This window comes from Chiloscyllium punctatum, chromosome 45, assembly GCF_047496795.1.
Source record: "Chiloscyllium punctatum isolate Juve2018m chromosome 45, sChiPun1.3, whole genome shotgun sequence".
In the NCBI taxonomy this organism is placed as follows: Eukaryota; Metazoa; Chordata; class Chondrichthyes; order Orectolobiformes; family Hemiscylliidae; genus Chiloscyllium; species Chiloscyllium punctatum.
In genome coordinates, this window is record NC_092783.1 from 34254769 (window position 1) to 34282076 (window position 27308).

Sequence of the window (27308 nt, forward strand, 5' to 3'; positions counted from 1 at the left end):
GCTCTTGCCTTGGTTTACCTTGGCCTCCGAGGCCCGTTCAAACTGGTCACATTTGCACATGAGTCTGTGCACGGACAGCAGACCAGAGCAGAAAACGGCGACGTCATCCATGGACAGGGAGGCCTTAACCTGCAGGCTCCCGCTGCCAGGAATAGTCACCCCTCTCAGGCTCGCATCCTTCCTGATGGATTCGGCAAATGGCTCTATGCAGCACACAAACAAGGCAGGAGAGAACCGGCAGCCCTGCCTGATTCCAGATCTGACTGGGAAGCTATATGATTCCCACCCATTGATTGAGACTGCATTGACAATGTTGGTGTAGAGCAGTCTGATCCAATTGCAGATTCTGTCCCCAAATCCCATTTTGAAGAGAACATCTCTCATGTACGTATGTGATATCCTGTCAAAGGCTTTCTCCTGGTCCAGGCTGATCAGGCAGGTGTCCAACCCTCTGTCCTGCACGTAGGCGATCATATCCATGAGGAGCGCGAGACTCTCAGCGATCTTCCTGCCCGGCACAGCACAGGTTTGGTCAGGGTGAATCACTGACCCCAGAGCAGACCTGACCCGGTTGGCGATTACCTTTGACAGAATTTTGTAATCCACATTCAACAGTGAGATTGGTCTCCAATTTATAATGGTCTATAGAGATGTGTAACACATTGTAACACAAACAAATGCAAACATGATGTAGTGCCTTCTATGTCACTTTGTATCAATGCAAAAAGTCACATTTGGCACAGCCTATGCAAACCTGGTGCTGTTCAGCCAATTACTGTCTTTTTTGTTCAGTCAAGAATTCTCAATATCAATTAAAAACAACTCACTCTATTAGAAGCCACTGAAATACACTGAAAAAGTTGTTTCTTTTCCATGACGGCACAGGTTAATAGCCTCTTGCTTTTACCCCACAAGTGCATTGGCTGACCTGAAACATTAGGAACCATGTGAGCCACCCAGCATTACAATTCTGTGTGAAATTGCTCAGAAGAAATGCTTTTATTATTTGAGTGGCTTAGATTATGTTCAGGAATAAATTACAGGCACATACAAATTCATTTTAAGCTATGTATTAGTATAATTTACACACTGGGAGAGAAACACAATGGTCTTCAAGACCTAAGCTTTAAAAGTTTAACTTGTTTGGGTAAATGCAATAAATTACCTTTAATTCTGTTATTATATTTTCTGTTATGACATTGACTATCAGCTTGCTCTTGTCACATTTTATTTTACCTGTACTTTAATCAAAAACCCTGCTGAACAGGCTAAGTATATAAGGAAACACAAAGACGTGCTCAATCTAAATCTGCCTCATGATCATTTATTTTGATCCATACATGGCCATTTACTTATGGCACTACTAAAAATAAATGCTAAGGAGTACTGACCGTCTTCCCGAGATTTCTGTATGAAGGCTTCCACTCCACTTTCTCCATAGCTTCCTTCAGATGCAAGGGTAGAGACATAGTTCCAACGTAATGCTTTGACAATGTCAACCATGGCCTGTGTTTGAAAGGTGTCGGATGGGACCACACGAGAGAAAAAGTCATACCTGCTGTTATCACTCAGCTCTGGGGCGGTAGATGCATAGCTTATCTGAGGAATCTGAAATAAAATGGATACACAAAAATGTGATGGTTTTCAATAATTACTTTGAATTGTTTAATTCTTTCTTCTCAAAGCAAATATAAAAGTTTGTAGATGATGCTTTATTGTATTCACTAAGGACAAACTTATCCATTCCTGGAGTGTGGAGTTACTGTGCCTTTTCGGATAGCCATGTCTGCACTCCCAGACTAAGCAATGCAAGGATCAACAATCATGCAAATTCATTTATTTTACAACAAGTTGCTATCCTGATTTGCAACATTGTATAAATAGTAATAGAAATTACAAGTGAAACAAATGATTCCAATGGTGCCAAAAGGTCAGGTTTAAAATAATAACTATGGGGGCAGAATGACAAGTGGTGACAAGAGCCCTATAACTATGACCAGGACTCCTTCAACCTCAGGGTTTCCCCCACCTTTTGCGAATGCTGACTCACCCTCCTTGTGCTCCCAAGAATTACCTTGCTTTGGACAGTCAGTCTTCGCTTGGAGGGTAGCTCAGCAGCTCGGAGTGAGCAAAGCTAGGATTGCCACCTCCCATGTTTTCACCTATCCCCACCTCACCACTCTGCTACTCCCCCACCCCTTTTATCTGCAGCTCCCCCCATACCGACCCCCAGTCCTGAAGAAACATTGACTTCACCACCTCCTGATGCCTTCTGGCTTGCTATGTTCTTCCAGCCTCCTGCCTGTCTGCCTTGAATTCCAGCATCTGCAGTGTTTTTTTGTCTCTAACCTCTTTGTTCCTGATTTGGAGGCGCCAGTGTTGGACTGGCATAGACAAAGTTGCAGAATTACATTTTATTTTGCTCAAAAAACTGCATAAATCCATGTAATATTCTATAAGTCCCACTTTAGAAATAAAACTGACTTAACACTGGGACAGACTTTAAGTTCAAACCTTCAATACATTGTCTGAGCTAACACCCATCGTTAGATAAACTGAAGCCACCTTGAGAATATTACTTAAAAGGAGTTCTCAAATTTACAAATTTAAAAGTTTAAACCAGCACATTGCATCCTAAAAACTGCAAGACTTAATCTAAGTTTAAGATATCATTGCAACTCAGTGACACTGTAATCCTTTTGCCATACATTCTGTGCCTTCTGGTCCTGCTCCACAACCTCCTGACGAGGAGGCAGCACCTTGAAAGCTAGTGCTTCTAAATAAACCTCTTTGTTCCTGGCATGGTGAGCCAACCAGTCAGTTGGTGCACATTACCAGCTAGTTCACTCAAGTTAAATATCTAGCCCCATATCTGTTAAACCTCCCTGAATTAGGTGGAGGAATTAACAAATGCATTCTGCGTTGTAGAATTCTGCAGCGAGGATTTGATTGTGGACTCCGAACCTTATTATTTTGTATGGACTAAGACAATGCAGTGAGGGAGCAGATGACACAAGGACAGGTGAGAAAGCAACCTGTGAAAGTGGCATAAGGAGGCGGCAGACAGATATCACTAGGTTGAATGACTGGTCAATCATCAGGCAGACGGATTATAATGTGGGAAAATGTGAAGTTGTTTTTTTTTGGCATAAAGAATAAGAGCAGAGTATTATTTCAATGGAGAACACTGCAGAATTCATAGTTGCAGCAGGATCTTGATGTTCTGGTGCATGAATCTCAAAACACTTTGAATGGATGCAGAGTAAATTAATAAGGTGGCTAATAGAATGATATCCTGTGTTAGGGAAAGGATTGAACATAAAAGGAAGGATAGTACCCCAGGCAGGTACCGGGGCGGGCTGTCCCAGAGGTGGTCGAAAGGTGTGTCGGGCGGACTGAGAGCTGGAAGGGGCAGGGGGTGGACTGAGAGCTGGAAGGTGTGTAGGGGTGGGCTGCCTTAGAGTGGCCGGAAGGTGGGAAGGACGGGGGGCTTGCTGGATCTGTATTGTCTGCACTTTCTTTATGTAACTGGATTGTCTTGTGTACAAATGTCATTGTTGCTGTCTTGTCATATGTGAAACTGGGATTTGAGTTTTGTCCTCATCTCTCTGTAAACTGGTTGAACGGTAGGGTTTGGGGCCTGGCTTTGCTGCTTCTCTCCCTTGTAAAATTGCTGTTGTATACAGCAGTAAATGTTAATTCTTTTTGGTAAACTGTTTTGTAATTTGTTTAATAAAATATAAAAAAAAGGAAGGATAGTATTCATCTTTTATGCGAGGCTTCGTTGAGACTCCAACTCTAATACTGCGTGCGAATCTGGGTTTCTTTTTAAGGAATGATTTAAATGGTTGACGAGCTTGCTACCTGGAATGAATCGGTTATTTTATGGTGAAATATTGGCAGCCTGAGCCTGATTTCACTGGAGTACAGAAAAGCAAGCCGTGATTTGATTTAGGTTTATAGGATCCTGAATGCTCTTGACAAAATGGATTCGGAAAGGTTGTTTCCTCTTGTGGGTCAGACCAGAACTAGGGGAGCATGTTCTTAAAATTAGACAGCACTCTTTCAGGACAGAGGTGAGGACATTTTCTTCCCCACTGCCTCAGAGGTGGAGGAGCTGGGATCATTAAATATTATTAAGAAAGGTAGAGTAGATTCTCGTTAGGCAAGGGAATCACAGGTTACTGGGGGGAGATGTGAATGGAAAATTCATGAAAATGTGAATCAGATCAACTGTGATCTGCTTGAATGGCCTTACTTCTGCCTCTTATTCATCAGTTCATAAGTTCATACACGTAAATGAAAGAAGAGAAAGAAGAAAATAAAAGATAGAGAACAAAGCAGACGTTACATGAATCACTACAATATAATTAAAAGGCTGAGTGAAAGCTCAGTGAGAAATCTAAGTGACAATCCCTTCTGTGGTAGCAATTCCTGTAACAGCAGTAACAGGAAATCTCAAATGTGGTTAATAGGATTTTCAGAAGTACCACATCACTTCTTATTGCTAAATATTCAAGTCAGGAACTAGTGGAATTTTAATTACATTTTTAATTTTATCTGCTGATTTTGATCTTCTGCCTCCTGTATCTATAGATTGCAGGCTTAACATATGAGGAACATTAAATGGGGGGATCTAATTGAAACTTACAGAATACTGAAGGCCTAGGATACAGTGGACATTGCAAAGATGTTTTCATTAGCAGGAGAGACCAGGACCTGAGGCCACAGCCTTCGAGTAAAGGGAAGACCCTTTAAAATGTAGATGAGGAGAAACCTCTTCAGCCAGATAGTGGTGAATCTGTGGAATTCACTGCCAAAGGTGGCTGTGGAGGCCAAGTCATTGAGTATATTTAAAACCGAGATAGACAGGTTCGTGATTGTTAAGGGGATCAAAGATCACAGAGAAAATTGGGCAGAATGAGTGGACCAGATTCGATGGGAAAAACGGCCTAATTTCTGCTCCTATGTCTTATGGCATTATTTCAAAACCATTTCAGTATATCACTAAATTGAAGACACAACCAGTCACAACTACTTGGAACATCAATGACAACTCCTCTTTGATATTTTCACATGATATTAAGAGAGTGTATTTTGTTGGACACTGTCAAAGCATTCAACACCTGTCAGTAAGAAAATGCCCTTTTTAAAACAAAACTCTCCAATGTATTGTTTTCCCTTGAAATTTATTGCTACCAAATGCTAGAATTTGCCATATTTTCCCAAGCTCCCGTTAGATAAAAAAATGTTTTAAAATACTCAAACCATTACTAAATGACATTTAACCAGCAGAGCTTCACAATTATTCACTCAAGGGAAAGTAGGCCATGGTTGAAAAGTTCAAGTCCCTCAATTTTATCTCAGAATCAATCATTTGAGTTTTATAAGATATGCAAAAAGTTTAATATCCTTGTGTGCTGATCTGTTCCATTTGCAATATTTGGTGCTACTGTGGTACTGGGCTGAGGATGCTTGAGATAATGGAACCTGGCATTTTAAAAATAGTGAAACAAAATGTAGCTTTGTGAATTTCTATGACTAATTCAAATCACAGCATCAGAGAGGCTCCACAAAACTTAGAGTCACAAAGGAAAAATAACATGCCAGTTGATACCGTTAATGGAGATGTACAGCGCACACACAGTGCATCCAGTTAGCAATAGACTTGAAGCAAGCTTGAGTATGAGGAGTTGGGATAGAATTGAAAACTACACTAGCAAGAGAACAATTGTGACTTTTTCAAAGAGATTTCTCTCAAGGGAAGTGGGCATCACTGGTAAAGCCTGTGCCATTATGCATTACTCTTGAGGCGGTGTTTGTCAGTCACCTACTTCAGCTGCTCCAGTACATCTGCTGCAGGTACATCCACAGTGCAGTTTGGAAGGAAGTTCCAAAATTTGATAGGGTGACAGATAATAGTGGCAACGCAGCGCAAAACTGTTGTCAGGTAGTAGAGAACTTAAAAATTGCTAAAAACAAAAAGCACAGCCATCATCTTGTGCTCATCACAGGAAATCTCAAATGACCACAACGATTTATACCACAGGAGGAAAAGATGCTGATCGCTTGTCAAGTCAACTCTGATTGACTGATGTATTGTTTTGAAGAGTGCCACAGCGAGCTACAGACTCCACATACTTCTAGAAATTTAATAATATTGCCCAAGGCTTGAACATATTCCTTTTGTTTTCAGGGAATCTATCCTTGTCTTTGAATGTCACTTCCAGCAACATAAATGAGTCATGTTACAAGCCGAACCTGCAGAGCTCTGACAGATCTGGAGTTTACTGTGCATTTACAAAAAGCTCCAATGAATCTATAAACTCATTTATCGCCGTTTCAAGCATAAATTAAGTGAACCTAAAAGGTACAGGCCGGGCTGACAGCTCAAATAACAATGAAGTGTTTTCCTGCATGTTTTCTTTGTTTTGGCACAATAAACATCTATCTTTTTACCACCCTATATACGCAATTTAAACAATTTCAATTTATTGTGAGATATTACAACTCAGAGTACATCAAACTTTAAAGATGCCAACAGCTTGTCAGCAAGAGTATTATTGGCATTTGCAATTTAAGTAAAATTCCAAACAGCCATTAGGCATGTCTGTTTCTTGTCTCCCATTAAACACATGAATCAATTTGCTATTGGGGATTGGACAGAACATTGCCATGTTGTCACTATCTTTTTATCTTTAAAGCTCAGGTTTGAATGAAATGCTAGAAGATAGCATAAATCCTAATTTGCCTGGCAGCTGTTAAGTGTCTCAGGCAAATTTACTTTCTTCACTATCTCAACCCAGTTCCCAATGGACACAAGCCCACAGCAAAAAACTGTCCAGAAGTTATTGTTAATTGGCATTACTTCAGCAGTTTTGTCAAGTCCAAGAAAAGGTTAGCTGTCACGTTAGTACAGCAGAATATTCTCTTCTTCAGTTGAAGATGAAGCATATTAGATCAATGGTGAACATGTGCTGAGTATTTCATACCCATGATATCTCGTCGAAAAGGTGTTTAATGCTACTCTTGGTTACACAGCAAAATAAATATTTTACTCCTGTCTTAAAAATTAGTTTTCGGATGCTTTTTGTTTACAGCTTCTCTTCCCTTTCTCAGTAATTCACATGATGAATTAATTAACAGACCACCAAATACATTGCAGTTTATTGAAGAGGATGCCACACAGCTCGTAAACCCACTACGTTAGTTAGAAGGAGCACTCAGAACCAATATGTTTAAGATAGCCTGATATATTAAAAAAGGTGCACCTCACAACATTAAATCATAGAATTCATTTACGAAGTGTGTAGAATCAAAATTCTTTTGCATAATAATGTTATGCAATTGAGTACATTTTCAGTAAAAAAAATACAGATTAGAATCATAGAATAATGATAGTGGGGAAGGAGGCCATTTGGCCCATCAAGTCCACACTGACTCTCCAAAGAGCATCCCACCAGACCCACAATCTTCCATCCCCGCCCTCACCCTATCCCTGTAAACCATTTCCTATGGCCAATCCACCCAGCTTGAACTCCCTGGACACTATGGGCAATTTAACATGGCAAACCCACCTAACATGCACATTTTTGAACTGTCTTTGGATCTCAAACCCACGTAGACACAGGGAGAATGTGCAAATTCCACATAGACAATCACCTGATGGTGGAATCGAATCTTGGCCCCTGACACTGTGAGCCACTGTTACACCCATTGTCATTATAGTGACAAATACAAGCCACTTCTCATAAAGAAGCTTCCTGAATAATTATTATACTTCTCTTTAGTGAGGCATTCTGAACATAATTCTGATCCAAGCAGAGGATGTGAGGATGATATATGCAGATGCAGTGGGGAAGAATTTACCATGCCCATAGGAGGCAGGTTTAGTGGCTGAGTGAGGCAAGAAAAATTAGGGGGAAAAAAATATCATCAGACTGGAATGCCAACACATTCTACATTTTGCTTAGGCAGCAAATGCACATGAAGCAATTAGTAAACATCTTCCTAGGGCAGTAGAACTTTAGCAGTGGTGCACAGGACCTCCCCCCTCAACTCTCTGCTGTGTCATCAACTCACAGGAGGCGAAGGCTCGGCTGGAGGTCAGAGCTCCTTGGAGATTATATTCAAACCTACACGATATAGATGCAAATTGGCAAGCTTCCGATCATCCACAGGCAGACACTTGCAACAGTATATTATCTCCGGATGGTTGATGTTATGGAAAGCAGTCATGGTGAAAGAGTAGCTGCCATATATTCTGGCCATTCCAAATATCCAGTTTGTCCTTGCCCTCTCCCACCCCATTCCCTTGACTCCATTTTCACTAAGTGTACAGAAAGGCAGTCAGCAGCCTTCACAATGTAAGCATCATTGCCCCCTCCAAAGTATCCTCTCCCCCTCAATCTCCCTACCATCCTCAACTGTACAAATATCTTTTGGAACCCTCTCAGTAGATTCTACAGCAGCCCCATTGCTGCACCAATCAGGGTTCACGGTCCAAATGTTCTGATCTGTGAGGAAAAATTATAAAGAGGAGAAAATTCAATCGTAAGTGCAAATCCATCACAGCAGATTGTTAATGTGAATCCAATTTGTTTCTACATCTGCTTTTCGTAAAAACGACCATGAGCGTATCAGAATCTTCTAAACTGTCAGCAAGGTCACTGACATCCTTCACGAGAGAAAGTGATCACTCTTGCACAACCTGCATGTGACTCCAGATCTATATCAATATGGATGATTCTTAACTGCCCCCCGAAAGTGATCAAACAATCCAGCTCATGGTATTCCAACTGCTCAGGTGACTATATCTCCAAATTTATCTTCAGAAAATGGACATTGTTACCAAGGCCAACATTTATGTGTGGGATAGTTTTCCATCAAGTGAACAGGGGCTGCAGTCACTCAGGGGATCTTGGGGCCATTAGTCAAGGGCAGACTCTGCACACAGTCCAGGAGCTGGGCCACAGTCAGTCAGTCATGCATTTTGAGAAAGGAGATATGTCCAACTACAGCTCAGGGAATGAGCTATGTTCAATATTGTAGACCCTTGGCAAGCAGTTGGGGAAATCATGCAAGGGTAATACCATCAGCTGGGGACTTTCAAGGTAAGCAGTCCAGGGTCTGGTCATTCCTGCGCTGTGAACGTCGGTCATGGGATTGGAGAATAACAAGTATTGGGCGGTCGTTCCATTGAGACAGGGAGATGGGAAAAGCTGGACCTTGAAGTGACTGTGTTGGAGGCAGTGGGGGTGCCATGCAAGAGATGTAGTCTCTGGCAATAGGAAGTGGGGGTATTTAAGCCTGTGGGGGTAGGAGAAGGACAGCAGAACGGTATGTGGAGATGAAGCCAAGGACCATGACACCAAGAGAGCCAAAGTGTAAGAGTGAGGGAATAAGCAGAACAGAACAAGAGGGCATGGAAGTCTACATTATTGACAATGCCATGATCTCATCATGATCTCTGTGCACTTGCAAAAGCATCACCTGTGGCCAATATTTGAACCACAGACGTTTTCACACTGCATGCAAATTCACATGCATGATGATATGATTGCAAATGAAGATGCCCGGAGGACTGATTTGTGATGCATGGGTTTAATTCCCACAATTGCTGAAGTTGCCATGAAGGATTCTCCTTCTCAATCTCACCCCTCCCCTGTGATATGGTTAAATCACCACCGGTCATCTCTCTCTAATATGAGAGTGAGATTGAAGCAACTTTACTTGCATTATGCAGTTGCATGATTGATGCCTTTACCCTCCAATGTCCTGCCATCCAACAGAAATACAGCCCATGCTTTTGTCCATCAAACTGTCAGTGACTGTGCAATTTCTTGGCATTGTCTGCCAGCTGCTTCTAGCAAGTAGCAAGAGATAGCAATGAATGTTCTTATAGTGGATACCCTGAACTCCCAGCCCAGGATCTCCTCATACCCTTGCACTACTTGGGCTGGGCTATTTCCACCAATCCCACTGATGGAACCCCACCCTATACAGCCCCACCTCTGATTTTCCTCTTTGCCTTCCAAACCCTCTGATATTACACTTGAATCATATCCGCAAAACAGTAGTTGCTGGAAAAGTTCAGCAGGTCAGCATCTGTGAAGATAAATCAAAGTTAATATTTCAGGTCCAGGGACTCTTCCTCAAAACTGATGGTAGCTCGGAAAATGTTGGTCTATATGCAGAACGGTGGGGGGTTGGGGGTAGTAAACAATAGATGGGGATGGAGCCTAAAGAGAGAGGAATGGTATCTGGTGACCAGGACAAGCTGGGTATGGAGGGAATTTGAATGTGGTGTGAAAGTGTCTGTGGTTCAAATGCACAGAGATCATGATGAGATCATGGCACCATCTTTAACAATGGTGTACACTGGCTGTAACAACACAGTACATGTGAGACTTCCAAGGGTGCTCTGGACATGGAACCAATCTGATTTACATCTGCACTGAGAGTTTATGATAGCCACTACTGCATCCAATGATAATTTCCATTGTTGATGTAGGGCTGGGATAGGAAAAATTCACAGCTCATTCAAAGCCATCAGGAGAGGACAGCTACCACGGCTGCAGATCTTAGGCTCTGATCCAGCAGCTGGTACAGTTCTGGGCATATATAGAGTCTGCATTGACAACGTGCCTCACACAATTCAAGGAAATTAATCAGAGGGCAAAAGATTCTCGCTCTCTTGTGGCACGAATGCAATCTGATACACCGTGACCACTGTCAGGGGGCTTCTTGGTCTCTGCTGTGGTTTGTTGCAGAATCTATATTTGCGCCAATATTTTTGAACAGATTCATGCCTTTTACCTTCTTAGCAAGGATACTACTGTGACCAACATTCCACCCATGGCTGGCACCTTGGTTGGGGACTTAAGGAGAAAATGGGTCTTAACTCAAGAGATGGGGTAATGCTGGTATACCTGCCCAATAATAGCAACACACATTTCCCTGTACAACAAAACATGCAGAGCACTGACAAGGCGGTCCATAATGGAGACCTCATGGTTCGTTGAGGTAGCCATCTACTTACTACAGTGCTACACTGGGCGGCACGGTGGCACAGTGGTTAGCACTGCTGCCTCACAGCGCCAGAGATCCGGGTTCAATTCCCGCCTCAGGCGACTGACTGTGTGGAGTTTGCACGTTCTCCCCGTGTCTGCGTGGGTTTCCTCCGGGTGCTCTGGTTTCCTCCCACAGTCCAAAGATGTGCAGGTCAGGTGAATTGGCCATGCTAAATTGCCCGTAGTGTTAGGTAAGGAGTAAATGTAGGGGTATGGGTGGGTTGCGCTTCGGCGGGGCGGTGTGGACTTGTTGGGCCGAAGGGCCTGTTTCCACACTGTAAGTAATCTAATCTAATCTAATCTAATCTAATCTACACCTGAGTGAACAACACAGAATAGTCTCTTGAGGTTAGACCATTAGCTCTATTCACAACAAAATATGAACAGACAGCTGCATTAAGGGAATGACGAAGAAATCAGAAAGCAAATATGGAACAAGTGCAGGATAGCAATGAGATTAAAGCACAGAAGAAGATATAAGAACAGGGAAAGCTGTTCGTAGCTTTTGGAGGGGGTCATCCTGGAAACATAAACCTTTGAAAGTGGATGTCAAATGAACTCTGTGCTCATGTACAATGGAGTACCTCAGCTTGCAATGGACTGGCTAATTGTCTGGCAATGTGGTTGGTTCTTAACTGCTTTCTGGGTAACTAGGGATGGATAACAAATGTTGGTCTAACTAGCTACACCCTCATCCCATGAATGAATAGATTTGCTTTGTTCACCTCATTACAAATAGTCATTAACTGTAGCAATTGTTGAAAATACATCTCTAACCTGCAGAAGTCATTACAGAAAGAAGCTTGAGGTTGCCTCATCATTGCTGATCTGTATTATCCTAAAGATTTCTTGTTATTTCCTTGATATTTGCTACTTTCTAGCATCGATCAGTTACATTTCGCTATCAATAGAAAATAATTGCGCCAATATTTTCAAACAAACAGTCTCATGCTGAAATCAATTTGCTAATACAATGCAAGTACAGCATCACCTTTGTTTAAGCAACACATTTTAGAATGGACTGTAGAGAGGACTTTGAGCCCTGCCACCCCCCGCTTTATTTCAGACAATAAATATTGTTCTCATTATCCATAATAACTCTAATTATCTTCAATTATTATTCAAGGATGGCCATCTTGCCTCCATAACTTTTTATTTTCATATCTTTTATTTATGTCTGAGCAATTAAGAGATCACAATGTTAAAGTTTAATAGCAAGTTCTCGATGTGAGAAGCAATGCAGTGCTGGTAATTCCTCCCACTTAGATTTCTGCAAGTCATTCACTGGGATTTAACACAGTGCTGATGATGCAGCGCACTGGCAGAAAGTCAGGGGGAAGTCCAGCACTACCTCCTATTGGACAGGATGCTGCTATTTTGCATGGAACACTTTCCAATCCTGAGGCAGGATGACCCCCTCCAAAAACTATGAACAGCTCCTCAGTCTAAGCAGCATCACCAATGGTCACTGCTGGAACTTCAGCAGATGCCAGTCCTGAAGCAATGCAGGAAACTGAAAATACAAGTGATTGGGACAACGTCACAGCACTAGTAGGATGGTGACAATGAATGTGCGAGTGTGGAGGGTGTAATTAAAATGGCAGAGAAGGGTGGGACAGAGAAGGGGGACCCCACCCCCCAACCCAAGTGTGCAGACAGGCTGCCAAAATGGAGCCTCCAACAAAATAATACAAAATGGATTATGGAAAAAGGGTTACAACAAGAGATGATACATAGTCGACCAATGTTTCTTGAAATATCAAAGATTACTGGGTGGCTTGCTTGAGGTTTTAAATTTTAGAAGGAATTAACAAGGCTAACAGAAACACTTGCTGTTGATGGGAAGTTGAGGATAAGGGAACATACCTTAAAAACAGATGGTGAGGAACAGATCTCCACACAAAAAGTATTGAACCATCTCTTCACAAAAAGCAATAGAAACTCGCTCATCGATTAAATGTATTAACGTTATTCAATCTCATTTAATTCTAACCCACCTTTATGTCCAAAGTGGTTCACCCCACACTTTCCCCACAGAACTTGATCTCTCAGAGTTTAGTTCATTCACATAATCCATCAATGTCACTCTGAAACAGTCTGCTCCCATCATTTAATGGTGTCAATGAAATGGTCTATATTCCTGCATCTAAGTTATTGATAAATATTGAGAAATGCTGAGGCAGCAGGACAGACCACTGGCAAATTGTGTAACTGCTCATTATCCCAAACAATAGTATGCCAATGTGTATTTGTTCTTATTTAGCTGAATAAGCAAAATAAATGTATCCATCTATCAACTGGCAACAGGTTTTTGGTGTTATTAGGATAAAAAATGAAATTTTCTATATATCCAAATGAGAAGCATTAAAGGATTGTTACATTTGCAAGTCATTTTAATCAATTACTAGGGGGTCTATAATAGTCTTGCTGATTGAGATCCATCAATGATACCTTCACATTTATATCCAGTAATCAGTTAATGCGGAATTTTAACATAATTGAGCTGTTTGTAAAATATTTGTCAATAAGCACTAATTATTTGCATATTTTATACTTGTGTCTTGAATTGCTAACTATGTTAAGTTAATGAATAGTCATGAGAGTCAGCTGTCTAACTACTCTCCCAATTGTTTAATGCAATTGCTTTTGTGACTCCTGATGTGAGGCTTGCACGGTAAATAGCTATACAATACAATCTGAACAATGTACAACCAAATTCAGATATCTTTAATGTCTAGAAATGAATGTCTTAGTGGTACACAGTTCCCTGACATGGTGAAATGAAAAGAGTGTCGCACTGGTAAAGCACAGCCGGTCAGGCAGCAGCTGAGGAACAGGACAGTCGATGTTTCGAGCATAAGTTCTTCATCAGGAATGTAGAGGAGGCTGAAGGGGGCTGAGAGATAAATGGGAGTGGGCTGGGGCTGAGGGTAATGTAGCAGGGAATGCTATAGGTAGATGAAGGTGGGGTTAGATGAATGGCGATAGGTTGGAGCAGATAAGTGAGAAAGAAGGTGGACAGGTAGGACAGTTCAAGAGGGCAGTTCCAATTTTGAGGGTTGGATCTGGGATAAAGGTGAGGGGAGAGGAGATGAAGAATCTAGTGAAATCAACATTGATCCCGTGTGAATGGAGGGTCCCAAGGTGGAAGATGAGGCGTTCTTCTTCCAGGCATCAGGTGGCTAGAATCTGGCGGTGGAGGAGGCCAAGGACCTGCATGTCCTTGGTGGAGTGGGAAGGGAAGTTGAAGTGTTCAGCCACAGGGCGGTGTGGGGTTGATTCTTCCACATCCGGCAAAGATTTTCCTGCACTTCCACACATTATCTGTTGAGTTCATTGCTCCTGATGTGGTCTCCTCTACATTGGGGAGACAGGACGCCAACTTGCGGAACGTTTCAGAGAACATCTCTGGGACACACACACACACTAAACAACCCCACCTCCTCAGATGCTGCCTGACCGGCTGTGCTTTTCCAGCACCACACTTTTTGACAATGATCTCCAGCATCTGCAGCCCTCACTTTCTCCTCCATGGTGAAGAGGATTGCTTTGTACTCTTGATGCATATTTTGGGTGAGAATACTACTTAGCAAAATGAGACTCTTTAGTTTTGACTGGCATTTCTTGTAACGACAAAATCAAGTTATGTTTAAAATGAAGCCCAGTCATGCACCTATCATGTCTTGTCAGTTTGCATCCAAGTTTCCCTGCAATCTCATTAGCAGAATGGAAAAGTCAGTGCAAGTAGAAATCAATCAACTATCAGGATCTAGAAAAGTAATGAGCTCACATATCTGCTTGAACATACTTGGTTTTACACTGCTTCCTGCAAGAACTCTTTTTCATTCTTTCAGTTTATCAGTCTCAGTCTCAACTGTACTGACAATTCATTTTCCATTCCAGTACTTCCATGTGTCTTCTGGCTTCATTAAGTGAGGATTCCATGATACGATGTTTGATTGATCACTGGATCGACTTCTGCCTTTTTTTCATTCCTTCCCCTTGCAAAACCACCATAAAGTTTCCATTGTCTTCACTGTCCGCCTCATCAATCTTCACCAACAACCATCTTCCTCCATTTCTCCTACTTTCAGTACATTGCTACCACAAAACATCATTGTCTCCTTTTCCCTTTCAGCATTCCAAAGGCATCATTTGTTGTACAACATCTTGATCCACTCCCTAATATCCTCCACACTCCCTCTCGTTCTCAAACTATCTTCCCATCTGAGCACAGAAGATGTAAAACCTAATCAATACCTCCTTTACTCCGACTGCCCCAGGTCGCACATGCTCGTTATACGTAGAAGAGCAATTTATTTGTACTGCTTTCAATTTAGTATTTACTGACTACAATGTAGTGTCCTCTACATTGAATGTAGATTGGGTAATCATTTTGCGATTCAATTCTATTCAATCTGCAAGCCTGACCCTGAGCTTTTGGTTGGCTGTCATTTAATTCTCCGGTCCATGCCTACATCAAATCTCTCAGTTTGCTAATTTCTTCGAATGAAGCTCAAAGTTTCAACACCTGATCTTTTGACAAAACACAAAATATTGAGTTCATATTGTAACCATGGCACCTAATTTTGTTTGGGCAGCTGGGGCTGTTAGCTTTGTCATTCATAATTGCTCTAGAACCAACTTCTATTCCTTATTCCATTGCCAATCTCTTTTCTCTTGTTCCATTTCTCTTTTGGTATTTCATCACTCCTGCTTTTCAAGAATCAAAATCACTGCCATTCATGATCTTCTGTCCTCCTCTTCTCTTTTGCTTTTCCCTGTCTCTGCACTTGCTTAAAATCTGTTCCTCATCTGGCTGTTTGCAGTTCTGATACAAAGTGATATATCTGAAACTTAGGCAGAATCTGACTGACTTGAAACATTTTTTATAGGCTGAGATCAAAAGCCAGTCTCCTTGCATCATCTTGCCAGTTAATTGGGAACAATGGGTGGGTCAGTCACCCATCTGGACCAACAGAAGGGCAGTGTGCTGTCACCCTCACCCTCAGTCTCACGATGGAAGTGCCCACTGAGGAAGGTCAAAATTATTTAAAATGATTTGTGGTTGAGGTTGGCAGGCTAGCATTCTGGAGAGGATTCCCATAGATTGACCTGTGACTCACAGCTGCAATGGTATTGTAGCTGTGTGGGAAATTGTTTAAATACAGAAGGCTTCATTGACGAAGCCCGCAACAACATCCCCCCCACTCTCCCCCACCTCCCACCCTATCAATGCATGTATTCCTTCCTTGTGTATGGAAATTAAAGATCCAAGCCATCTAAGCATCATTCACGTACATAAGGCACAGCATATTGCTCAGAATACAACTGCAGAATCATTTCATTCTTCAAATGTGACTCGTACTGATGCACATACTAAAACAAAACTTTAATCATAATGTGCAGTAAACATAATTTATTTTTAAATATTAAATATTACAAATCACAATAAAGTACAGAATAAATACTGGATTTAATTTTACATTGGTTATTTAAACAGTGCAATTTACAGGGAATTCACATGAATTACTCCTTATCTCGGGAGCAGTTATTATTGTGAATCAAGAAACATTGAGCACAGGGATGATTAGATGATAGTAAAAAACGGAATTAGATGAATCTGCTAAAATTTGGCAGATGTAGTTTAACATGGATAAATGTGATGTCAACCATCTTGATCAGAGGAATGGAAAAGCAACTTATTATCTAAATGGAGAGAAACTTCAGTGTGCTTTTGTGCACAGGGAGCTGGGTGTCTTTATGTATGAATCACAGAAAACTAACATGCAAGTACAGCAGATAACAAGAAATACAAATGAGTTTTGGCATTTATTGCTAAAGGAATAGAGAGTTTAGACTTTTCAGACTGCAGGCCTGAGACCAGTGATGTGCCACAAGGATCAGTGCTGGGTCCACTGCTTGTATTTCATTTACAGAAACAATTTGGATGTGAACATAAGAGGTATCGTTAGTAAGTTTGCAGATGACAGGAAAATTGCTGGTGTAGTCGACAGTGAAAAAGGTCACCTCAGAGTACAATGGATTTTATCAGATGGGCCAATGGACCGAGGAGCAGCAGATGGTGTTTAATGTAGATAAGACAAATCAGGACAGGACTTATACACTTAATGGTAAGGTCCTGGAGAGTGTTGCTGAACAAAGAGACCTTAGAGTGCAGGTTCATTGTTCCTTGAAGGTGGAGTTGCAGGTAGATAGGATAGTGAAGGAGGCATTTGGTATGCTTTTTTTATTATTGGTCAGTGCATTGAATAGAGGAGTTGGGAGGTCATGTTGCGGTTGTACAGGATATTTGTTAGGTGATTTTTAGAATACGGCATTCAATTCTGGTCTCCCTGCTAAAAGAAGGATGTTGGGAAACATGAAAGGGTTCAGAAAAGATTTGTAAGTATGTTGCCAGGGTTGGAGGATTTGAGTTATGGGGAGAAGCTGATTAGGTTATTTTCCCTGTCGCTTTGGAGGCTGAGGGGTGACCTTATAGAGGTTTATAAAATCATGAGGAGTATAAATAAATGGGGTGAATAGCTAAGGTCTTCTCCACAGGATAGGGGAATCCAAAATGAGAGGGCATAAGTTTAAGGTGAGAGAGGAAACATTTAAAAAGGACCTAGGGTGCAACATTTCACCCAGCAGGTGGGCGTGTATGGAATGAGCTGGTAGAGGAAGTGGTGGAAGCTGGTACAATTACAACATTTAAAAGACATCTGGATGGGTACATGAAGAGAAGGATTTAGAGGGATGTGTGCCGAATGCTGGTAAATAGGACCAGATTAATTCAGGATCAGACCCAAAGGGTGCGTTTCCATGCTATGACTCTATGCCCCTAGACGTAAGGAAATGTTGCTGCAACTATACAAGGCATTAGTGAGACAATGTTTCTTCCTCTATCACCTCTTTCCTTGAATCAGTCTGTCAAACTTGTCCAAAAAGGCTTATTGATTTTAACTACAAAACTTTAATATTGTGTTTGCTTTTAATTGACTTAATGAAAATACTAATAAAACACCATCACTTGGAAAAATCAGAATTACTATTTGTTTATGAAACATCTAAAGAAAGGCAAAATAATGATCTAGACATTTGTGTTGACAGAACAGACAGGTTAATAGTCCTTGCTATTATTTGTTTAGACACAAATGGCATTACAAATGAGAGACAAATCTTTGGCTTGTATAAAGGGGTTGGTTAGTTTACTCGTCTGGATGACTGGTTACAATGCCAACAGTGCGGGTTCAATTCCTGCACCAACTGAAGTTATTCTGAAGGACTCTCCTTCGCAACCTCTCTCTCTCTCTCTCTCTCTCACCTGAGGCATGGTACCCTCTGACTAAAGCACCAACAGTCATCTCTCACCAATGATAGAGCAATCTATGGTCTGGAAGGATGATGGTGTCTTTACCTTTATAAATACAATAGGTACTGAAAAGGATAATATTGGAAACTCCATCATGCACCACCAAATCTGATGTTGTCATATAGTATTATGTGAAGAATCAAGGAGTCCTGCGTGAAATCTGATGGGATCAGATGTTCTATTGTGGATCCTGATGGACTGAGTAATCATGTCTATTCAACTAATGTAATCTCTCCCAATTGCTATCCTGGTGAAAGGCTTTTGCCCGAAACATTGATTTTCCTGCTCCTCAGATGCTGCCTGACCAGCTGTGCTTTTCCAGCACCACACTCTCGACCCAAATCCCTCTAAACCTTTCCTATTCATATATCCATCCAGGTGCCTTTTAAGTTTTGTAATTATACCAGCTTCTACCACTTCCTCTAGCAGCTCATTCAATATGCGCACCATCCTCTGCATGAAAAAGTTGCCCCTTAAGTTCCTTTTAAATTTTTCCCCTCTCACCCTAAACCTATGCCCTCTAGTTCTCGACTCCACCACCCCAGGGAAAATACCTTGTCTAGTTACCCTATCCATTACCTGATGGTTTTATAAACCTCTATAAGGTCACCCCTCAGACTCTGACACACCAGGAAACACAGCCCTAGCCTATTCAGCCCCTCCCTGTGGCTCAAATCCTCCAACCCTGGCAACACCTTTGTAAATCTTTTCTGATCCCTTTCACATTTCATAACATCCTTCTGATAGGAAGGACACCAGAATTGTGCACAATATTCCAAAACTGGTCTAACCAATGTCCTGTACAGCCGCAACATGACCTCCCAACTCCTTTACTCAATACTCTGACCAATAAAGGGAAGCATACTAAATGCCTTCTTCACTATCCTATCTACCCGTGACTCCACTTTCAAGGATCTATGAACTTGCACTCCAAGGTCTCTGTTCAGACCACTCCCCAGGACATGACCATTAAGTGCTTCAGGTTTAAATTGTTCGAGATTTTAAACAGGTCATATTTATTTCTCCCATTGCTTTTTCTTTGCCTTTCCTTTATTTCTTTCAAACAGCATCAAATTTGCACACAATCTTATTTATAATCCTTTCTCAGTCCTTGTCTTGTTTATTTCACAATCCTTTAAACGGTTCGGAAGATCTGTACGTACTCGTCCTGTTTACTCAGCTCTTGATTCTCAGTTCTCTACGTGTGATATTAATAACAGACACTTAATACAACTTTGCCTACAAAAAATGAACATATCAAACTATCCAATTGCCACTGGATGCACAACTACAGCAAAATTTCTCCATTACTGTACCTGGAATGGGTTTGTAATGGTACATAGATTTACCTTCCTGTCTCCTATTCTAAAGAAATAATGCAACAAATTATTTTGGCCCACTGCCCATGAAACCAGGAAACTCAAACTATTGAAGAACGGTGGTAAGGAAAAGCCAGGGAACATTAGAACAATGAGCCTGATGTCAGTGTTGGAGGGAATCCAGAGGGCCAAGATTTACATTTATTCAGAAAGTCAAGGAATGGTTAGGGATAGTCAACATGGCTTTGTACGTGGGAAATTATGTCTCACTAACTTGACTGAGTTTTTTGAAGAGGTAAAGAAGAGGATTGATGAGGGCAGAGTGGTGGACTGTTCTATATGAACGTTAGTAAGGTTCCTCATGGTAGACCGGTTAGCAAGGTCAGATCTCATGGAATACAGGGAGAACTAGCCATTTGGATACAGAACTGGCTCAAAGGTAGGAGACAGAGGGTGGTGGTGGAGGGTTGCCTTTCAGGCTGGAGGCCTGTGACCAGTGGATCGGTGCTGGGTCCACTGCTTTTCATCATTTATATAAATTATTTGGATATGAACATAGGAGGTATAGTTTGCAGATGACACCAAAATTGGAGGTGTAGTGGGCAATGAAGGTGGTTACCTTAGAGTACAACAGGATCTTGAATCAGATGGGCCAATGAGCTGAGAAGTGGCAGATGGAGTTTAATTTCAATAAATGCGAGGTGCTGCATTTTGTAAAGGCAAATCAGGGCAGGAGGTATACACTTAATGGTAAGCTCCTGGGGAGTGTTGCTCAACCAAGAGACCTTGGAGTACAGGTTCACAGTTCCTTGAAGGTGGAGTCGCAGGTAGAGAAGATTGTGAAAGCGGCTTTTGGTATGCTTTTTTTTCATTGGTCAGTGCTTTGAGTATAAGAGTTGGGAGATCATGTTGCAGCCATACAGGACATTGGTTAAGGCCACTTTTGGAATATTGCATGTAATTCTGGTTTCCCTGCTATAGGAAGGATGTTGCGAAATTTGAAAGGGTTTAGAAAAGATTTACAAGGATGTGCCAGAGTTGGAGGGTTTAAGATATAACAAGAGGCTGAATGGGCTGGGGCTGTTTTCCCTGGAGCACTGGAGGCTGAGGTTTTAAAAAAAAATCATGAGGGGCATCAGATAGGACAACATCTTTTCCCTGGGGTGGGGGAGTCCAGAATGAGGGCACAGGTTCAGGGTTAAAGGGAAAAAATTTAAAATTGACCGAAGGGGCAACTTGTTTTATGCAGAGGGTGGTGCGTGTATCAAATGAACTGCTAGAGGAAATGGTGGAGACGATTACAACATTTAAAAGGCATCTAGATGGGTATATGAATTGGAAGGGTTAAGAGGGATATGGGCCAAGTGTGTTAGGAAATCTGGTCAGCATGGACAAGTTGGTTCAAAGGGTCTACTTCCCTGCTACATATCTGTATGACTCTAAGTGGAGTGTGACATCTTTGTACAGGGATATCACATTATATTCATATAAAGATTTGAATGAATGTGCAAATTCATGTGGTTAAGAAAATGACAGGTGAAAATGTTTCATTCAGCAAGTAAAATTATAGCTGATTAATGAAGTAGCTGAAAAAGATAGAATGAATTATAGTGGACAGAGACATACTCTAGACTTAAAGATCCACCAATTCACATTAGGAATTTTCCAAACAAAATGCTTTTCACCAGCCCACTGACTAAATTCGAAAGGCAAGATGAAAATCAAAATATACTTTATTAAAAAAAATTGAAAAATTGGGGCAAACACCAAATAAACTTTCAATCTGTGACACTTCAGTTTCCTAAACTGAAGGCCAATCTTCTTGTATTTCATCAACATGAAAGTTGCTTTGCATATACCTTAATTTACCTTGAGTAATTTTATGTTCACATTCCAGTACAGATTTCAGTAATACAAGAAATAAATCACTCAGCATCAAAATGCATCAGATAGTCGAACTTGCCCATTATGTTTTGGTTCCAAGTCATATTAAAGCCAATATCAGGTCAGCATTGCACAGAACTAAATCTAACATATTGATTCTGTGCATTTGTTATTGGTCAATCTGCTAACAGCAGTGCTAAAGTAGAGTACATTTCATTTATGACCACCTGCCAAAGACATTATATTGCACGGGAAGTAACAATATTAGAGTTTACCTCAAAGTAATGCGATTTTCCTTAAAGTCATGTTTCAGATAACCCTTATTTGCAGTAAAACAAACATTCGTAACTCAGACCAATATCACAGAGGCTGCTGCTGCAGTTTCATGAAGGAATGGTTTACATTAGAACAGCAGGGGAATAGGAGCCTGAGGATGGAGACAGAGAAAGGAGAAAAAGAAACAATAGAAAACAAAAGACAGAAAGGACAGAGGAAAAGTGGAAGGCAGAAAAATAAGGATGGAAAAGAAAGGAATGTTATGATCCTACAGCTTTAGGTGGTATACTTTGTCCTTTTTTTGAAATGAAGCAAGGTTGCAAAAGAGGTAACAAGTGGGCTGTGCAAAGCCAATAATGTAAAAAGCTTGTGAGGCCCTAACAGCATAATACATATAACCTACTAATTAACTGTTCTATTACAGCAACATCCAATAAACACACCATTGACGAATGTGAATTTAGTGAAATAGATAGTCTCATATGCAATTCTAGCAGTAGAAACAGAACTCCCAGCTTTTTGCTGTAAGGAGAGAGGAAAAACAACTTCCAATTCTAGCTTCAAGATCAAACCAACTACAGAAAGCTACAACTAAAATCTTAGTTCTGTGGGAGCATATCCCCACCCATTCAGCCTCCAACATTTAAAAAGTTGTTAGGGCCTTATATAAACCAAATAAAGTACAAGACATTATTCTTGGAGTATAGAATGTGAAGTATGGAATTTACACTGAACCAGAAACAAAACTTAGTTAGACCACAAAGTTCTGTGTGCAGGGTTTTTAAAGCAAATAGCCCAGTTACAAGATAGAAATTTCAGGAAGTTGGGAATAGATACCTTTGATGGTGGGATTTGGGTGATGAAAGATGTGAGCAGGCTTAAGTGGAGTTTTATCAGTGTCATGCACTGTTTGGGGCTTATGACCTTTTATTCTGCTATTTAACCAAGGAAATCCATTGAGAGGATTGCTGAGACTGATCTTTATTATTAGGTGTTTAAGGAAAAATTGAATGTATTCCGCTTTTCTACCATAAAAGAAGTGCAAGATATTTAGATTAACAGTCAAAATGCTGATTGTTAAAATCTGACTTTGATAAAACCAATACCAGCTTTTATCAGATAACTTCTTTGTAGCATAATGAATTAGGATACAGAAAGGTGTCAATGAAGTGCAGTTCTGGGAGGATAAATGTGTATTTAAGGGAGTTCACCTTTCGTGATGTCATGGGCTTTGTAGATGCAGGTTTCAGTTCCTGCCTGCCAGTTGGTCTGCTATGGTTTTGCAAACTGCACTAACAGAAACCAATTGGTTTGCTTTGAGAAAGAAGTGAACCGCAGATGCTGAAGATCTGAAACCAAAACAGAAATTGTTGGGAAAAACTCAGCAGGTCTGGCAGCATCTGTGAAGAGAAAGCAGAGTTAACATTTTGAATCCAGTGACTTGAGTGGGTCACTGGAATAGAAACATTAACTTTGCTTTCACTCCACAGGTGCTGCCAGACCTGCCGTGTTTCTCCCAGAAATTTCTGTTCTGGTTTGTTGGGATTTCTTTTTTATTATAATGCGATTTACTGCAAACAATAAACTAACCCACACAGGTTAATCAATCCTTGAAAAGTGATTGATTATTACACAATTGTCTTGAAGATAAAATGATGGCAGGAGAGGGATAACGTCCTGCTGATGAGGCCTATCTTGCTTGATCAGTTAGCAAGCAAAATGACCCATGGGGGGAAACATGGTCAACACTCTTAAATCACGCTAAAGTGCCCCAGACAGTCTTTGGTTCAACATTGTCAGAGGACACAGAAAATGCAGGAAAAATCCAGTTTAACTGAACTGACGAAAGCCAGTGATGAAGGTGTGTATTGGATTGGTATCAAGGAAAGGAAGGTCAAGTGGTATTTCTTAGAATGCCCACAAAATTCCCTATTTTAAATTGAGGCACAGCAGACCTTCCAACAGAATTGAAAATGTTTTAACGGCATTTAAATCTATGGTCACTAGATTTGTGGGTGCCTCATGCAGCAAAACAAGCCATTGATAATTGTTTACGAATTCAGCATAAAGGTGTACATAAACTGAACACATTAGGATTAACAACCAACAAGCTAGAAACTTCCCAAAGGAGGGAGGAAGTGCAAGTGCGCAGGAGGGCACAAGAGAGCGAGGATGAATTTACAACCTCTGCATCATCAATACAGGTTGGTGGAAAATCTGGAGTATATCAGTTGTAAAATAGATCACAATCTGTAGGAACAGCTATAGAACCAACGCTGGAGGAAGTGACAGACCTACAAAAACAGGTAGAGATGCAAAATTTATACAATAGCATTCTGTAAATCACTCAAACTGAACTATGAAACAGCAAGTGGAATAGGTTCAGGTTTCAAAAGACAGGCTGGAGAGGCTGGAAAGTTGTTAGATCAGTTATGAAGGATCAAATATAGATGACCAACTATCTTAAAACTTGACAGAATTAGAAGAATCAGGTAAAAACAAGAATTTTAAGATGATCTGGGAGTTGAGGAACCAAAACAGCAAATACAAAGAAGGTGTGAACTGCTCAAAACAGTCCAAGGAAAGAAATCAGTCAGTGACCAATCTGGTGTAAAATTTGGCTGTGACATGTCAGGATAGCAAAAATGTAAACCACCTGCAGTCTGTGAAAGACAAAGACAACATAAACAGAAATGACAGACAATATCACAAAATGACTGAAAATTAACAGCACCTCCAGCCAAACGCACCATCATACGATCTGGATGTATCAGCAAATTACCAAAATAATATGGAGACTCATAGGCTCATTTGTTCTTGTGAATAATTAAACTTACTTTGGGAATGGAGGGGGATTTGTCTGCATGCCCATACGTTCTGTGTGAATACAATGTTGCGACTCTACCTGCCGGCGCTGCACCGTCAGAAATTGGTTGAGTTGTTGCCTTGTCTCTTTTATAAATTACAATATGCTTTACTGGTTATAATAAAGTAACCAATGGAGTTTAGCAATTCCAGACAAGCAATTGCTTATGAGACCACAATTATTAATATGGTAGTATCAAGTTTGTTGTTTACTCCAACAAAAAGCTGGAGACCTTGGGGGCTGCCTGCGAAAAACGAGAATGGAATGTTACTCTACAAGAAATCATAAGATGTAAAAGCACTGAGATACAGTATTAGATACAAATAGTATATATATCCTGGTTATTCAAGGAGTTAAATTGTGATTGTCAAAAGGAAGGGTTAATTGGATAAGGGCCAGGATTTTAAAAATGCTGTTTCTTTTTGATTAGTAGGGAAAGTCCATTCAAAGATCAGAAATATGAGGGAGAAGAGAGAGGGGAAAAGAGGGGGGGGGGGGGGAAGAGGGAAGGGGGGGGGAGAAAGAGAGGGGGGAAAAAACGAGAGAGAGAGAGAAGACAGAGGGAGGGAGGGAGGGAACACACACTTGAAGTTCAAAAAATCAAAGTGGTATGAGAAACTATTTATGAGCTCTATTGTCCAGACCTTGATAAGAATATTGTAATCTATATTAAACAAATCACCACCCAAGTTTATTGACATAGTTTATGTGGGAACTTAAAGTTGTTCTGACTTCATCTCAATAAAACAGTTTTACAATAAAAACTTTGCTGCCAAGTCTGTTTCTGCTTTAGAGAATGAACAAACAAAAGTCTCCATCCCAATCCGCACAGAAGTGCCTAACAGATGCTTTTAGAGCTAGTTTGTGGCTTGAAACAAAATGCAGCTAATTGGTAACAGTAAGCTAGGGAGAACAAATTTAAAACAATAGCAAAAGTGCAAGTGACAAGTTCGGTACAGATGTTAGGATAATTCTGACAACTGGTCATTCGATCTTTCCTTGCATTACTGAACAGTAATTCAGAATATCACTCACAGTAGCCTAGAATCAATGCTCCTCTGTGTCTACAGGTAACAGGGGAATAGAAAGAATAAAGGAGCTCACTGTTAAATAACTTTCACAAAGGAAAACAAAGCCTGTACAAGTCCTGGGTTTCATTTGAGGAATCCATGCTCCACTCTGCAACCAACTCTCTGGCACCAAAATGTATCCCCCTCACATGGCCTAAGTGTTGCTCTTGGATTTAATTTTGTTTTCTTTTTAAAGTCTATTTGCCTCCATGACACGAAGCCCTCGCTGCAAGAATCTTCAGCTACCATTATATTTATTTTGTATTTTTTTAAATCCCGTTATTAAAGCTCATTTGCAATAAAATATGACAGCTTGATAAATAGTTCTTTTTAAAAGTAACCCTCTCGTTGTCATGAATTATTTAGCAAACAGCGGATGGCAGTTCAAATTATTCAAGAATCTGGATTTCCAAAATCAATCCGTGGGTTTTGGAATAATTTCACTTATACAGAAGAATAATTTGTTATGACTTATTTCAAAAATGTGTAAAAAGAAAATAAATTTAAAATTTTGTGCACCCTTTTCATCTTGTACTGGTATCCAATTTATCTGCTCCTTTCCTGTGTATTATAGTATAAAACCAGAGCCCAATATTGGTGCCACAAATCAGCCTCATCCAGCATCAGCTAATGTAAACTACAAAATATCAGACAGGAGTGGAATATAATCCGACACGTCAGTATCCAAAGGGGAGGCTGACTGTTGGTTTTTGAAACTATTCATAGTTGAAGTGAGCATCGCTGTTGCTCTCCAGTTCAACAATGACTTGGCCTTTGAGTTTTGAATTCAGGCAATCACTTGGATTGAAATGGATGAGCAAGAAGGCAACAGCAGAGTAGTCACTCACATTGGAATGCAGTATACCAAGAAACCAGAGGATCTCAGGAGGGCAGGGAAGCTGAGTAACACAACACTTTCAGGTGACAACAGCCATACTCAGACTTTCCCAGTATTCTGCTGCACAGCACTCAGACCAATTTGCTTTGCATATAAACATTGGAACCTATGAGTTAGAAGCAGAAATAGATCATTTGGCCCCTTGAGTTTATTATATGATTCAATAAAATCATGGTTGATTTGTTTGTGTTGTGAATTCCACATTTCTATCTAGCCCCAATAAGCCTGGATTCACCTGCCTAATAAGAATCCACATACCTCTGCCTTCAAAGTATCTAATTACTCCACCTCCACCACCACCTGAGGCAGAGAATTCCAAAATCTCATAGCCCTCTGTGGTAAAAACAAATTCTCCTCATTTCTGCCCTGACAGGGTGATTGCTCAGTTTAAACTAGGAATTCATAGTTCTGGATCTTGATCAGAGGTAGAACTACATAAGCTATTCCAATGCTATTGTGAAGGTTGACAGCAGCAAGTTCACTCAAGGAGAGGGAAGTCCAGAAGAGATAAAGTGACTTCCATGAAATTTGAAATCACCTAACATGAG

The 27308-nt window shown here is 40.7% G+C and overlaps 1 protein-coding gene across 2 annotated transcripts in view; it reads right to left on the reverse strand.

Annotated features, from left to right (window-relative positions):
- LOC140467272 (metabotropic glutamate receptor 4-like) overlaps positions 1-27308 on the reverse strand; it is a 1248646-nt gene that overhangs the window by 974904 nt on the left and 246434 nt on the right. For both annotated transcript variants that reach the window (XM_072563525.1, XM_072563524.1), the window contains exon 3: positions 1392-1608. In XM_072563525.1, the coding sequence (XP_072419626.1) occupies positions 1392-1608 (217 nt within the window). The remainder of the gene's footprint in view (positions 1-1391; positions 1609-27308) is intronic.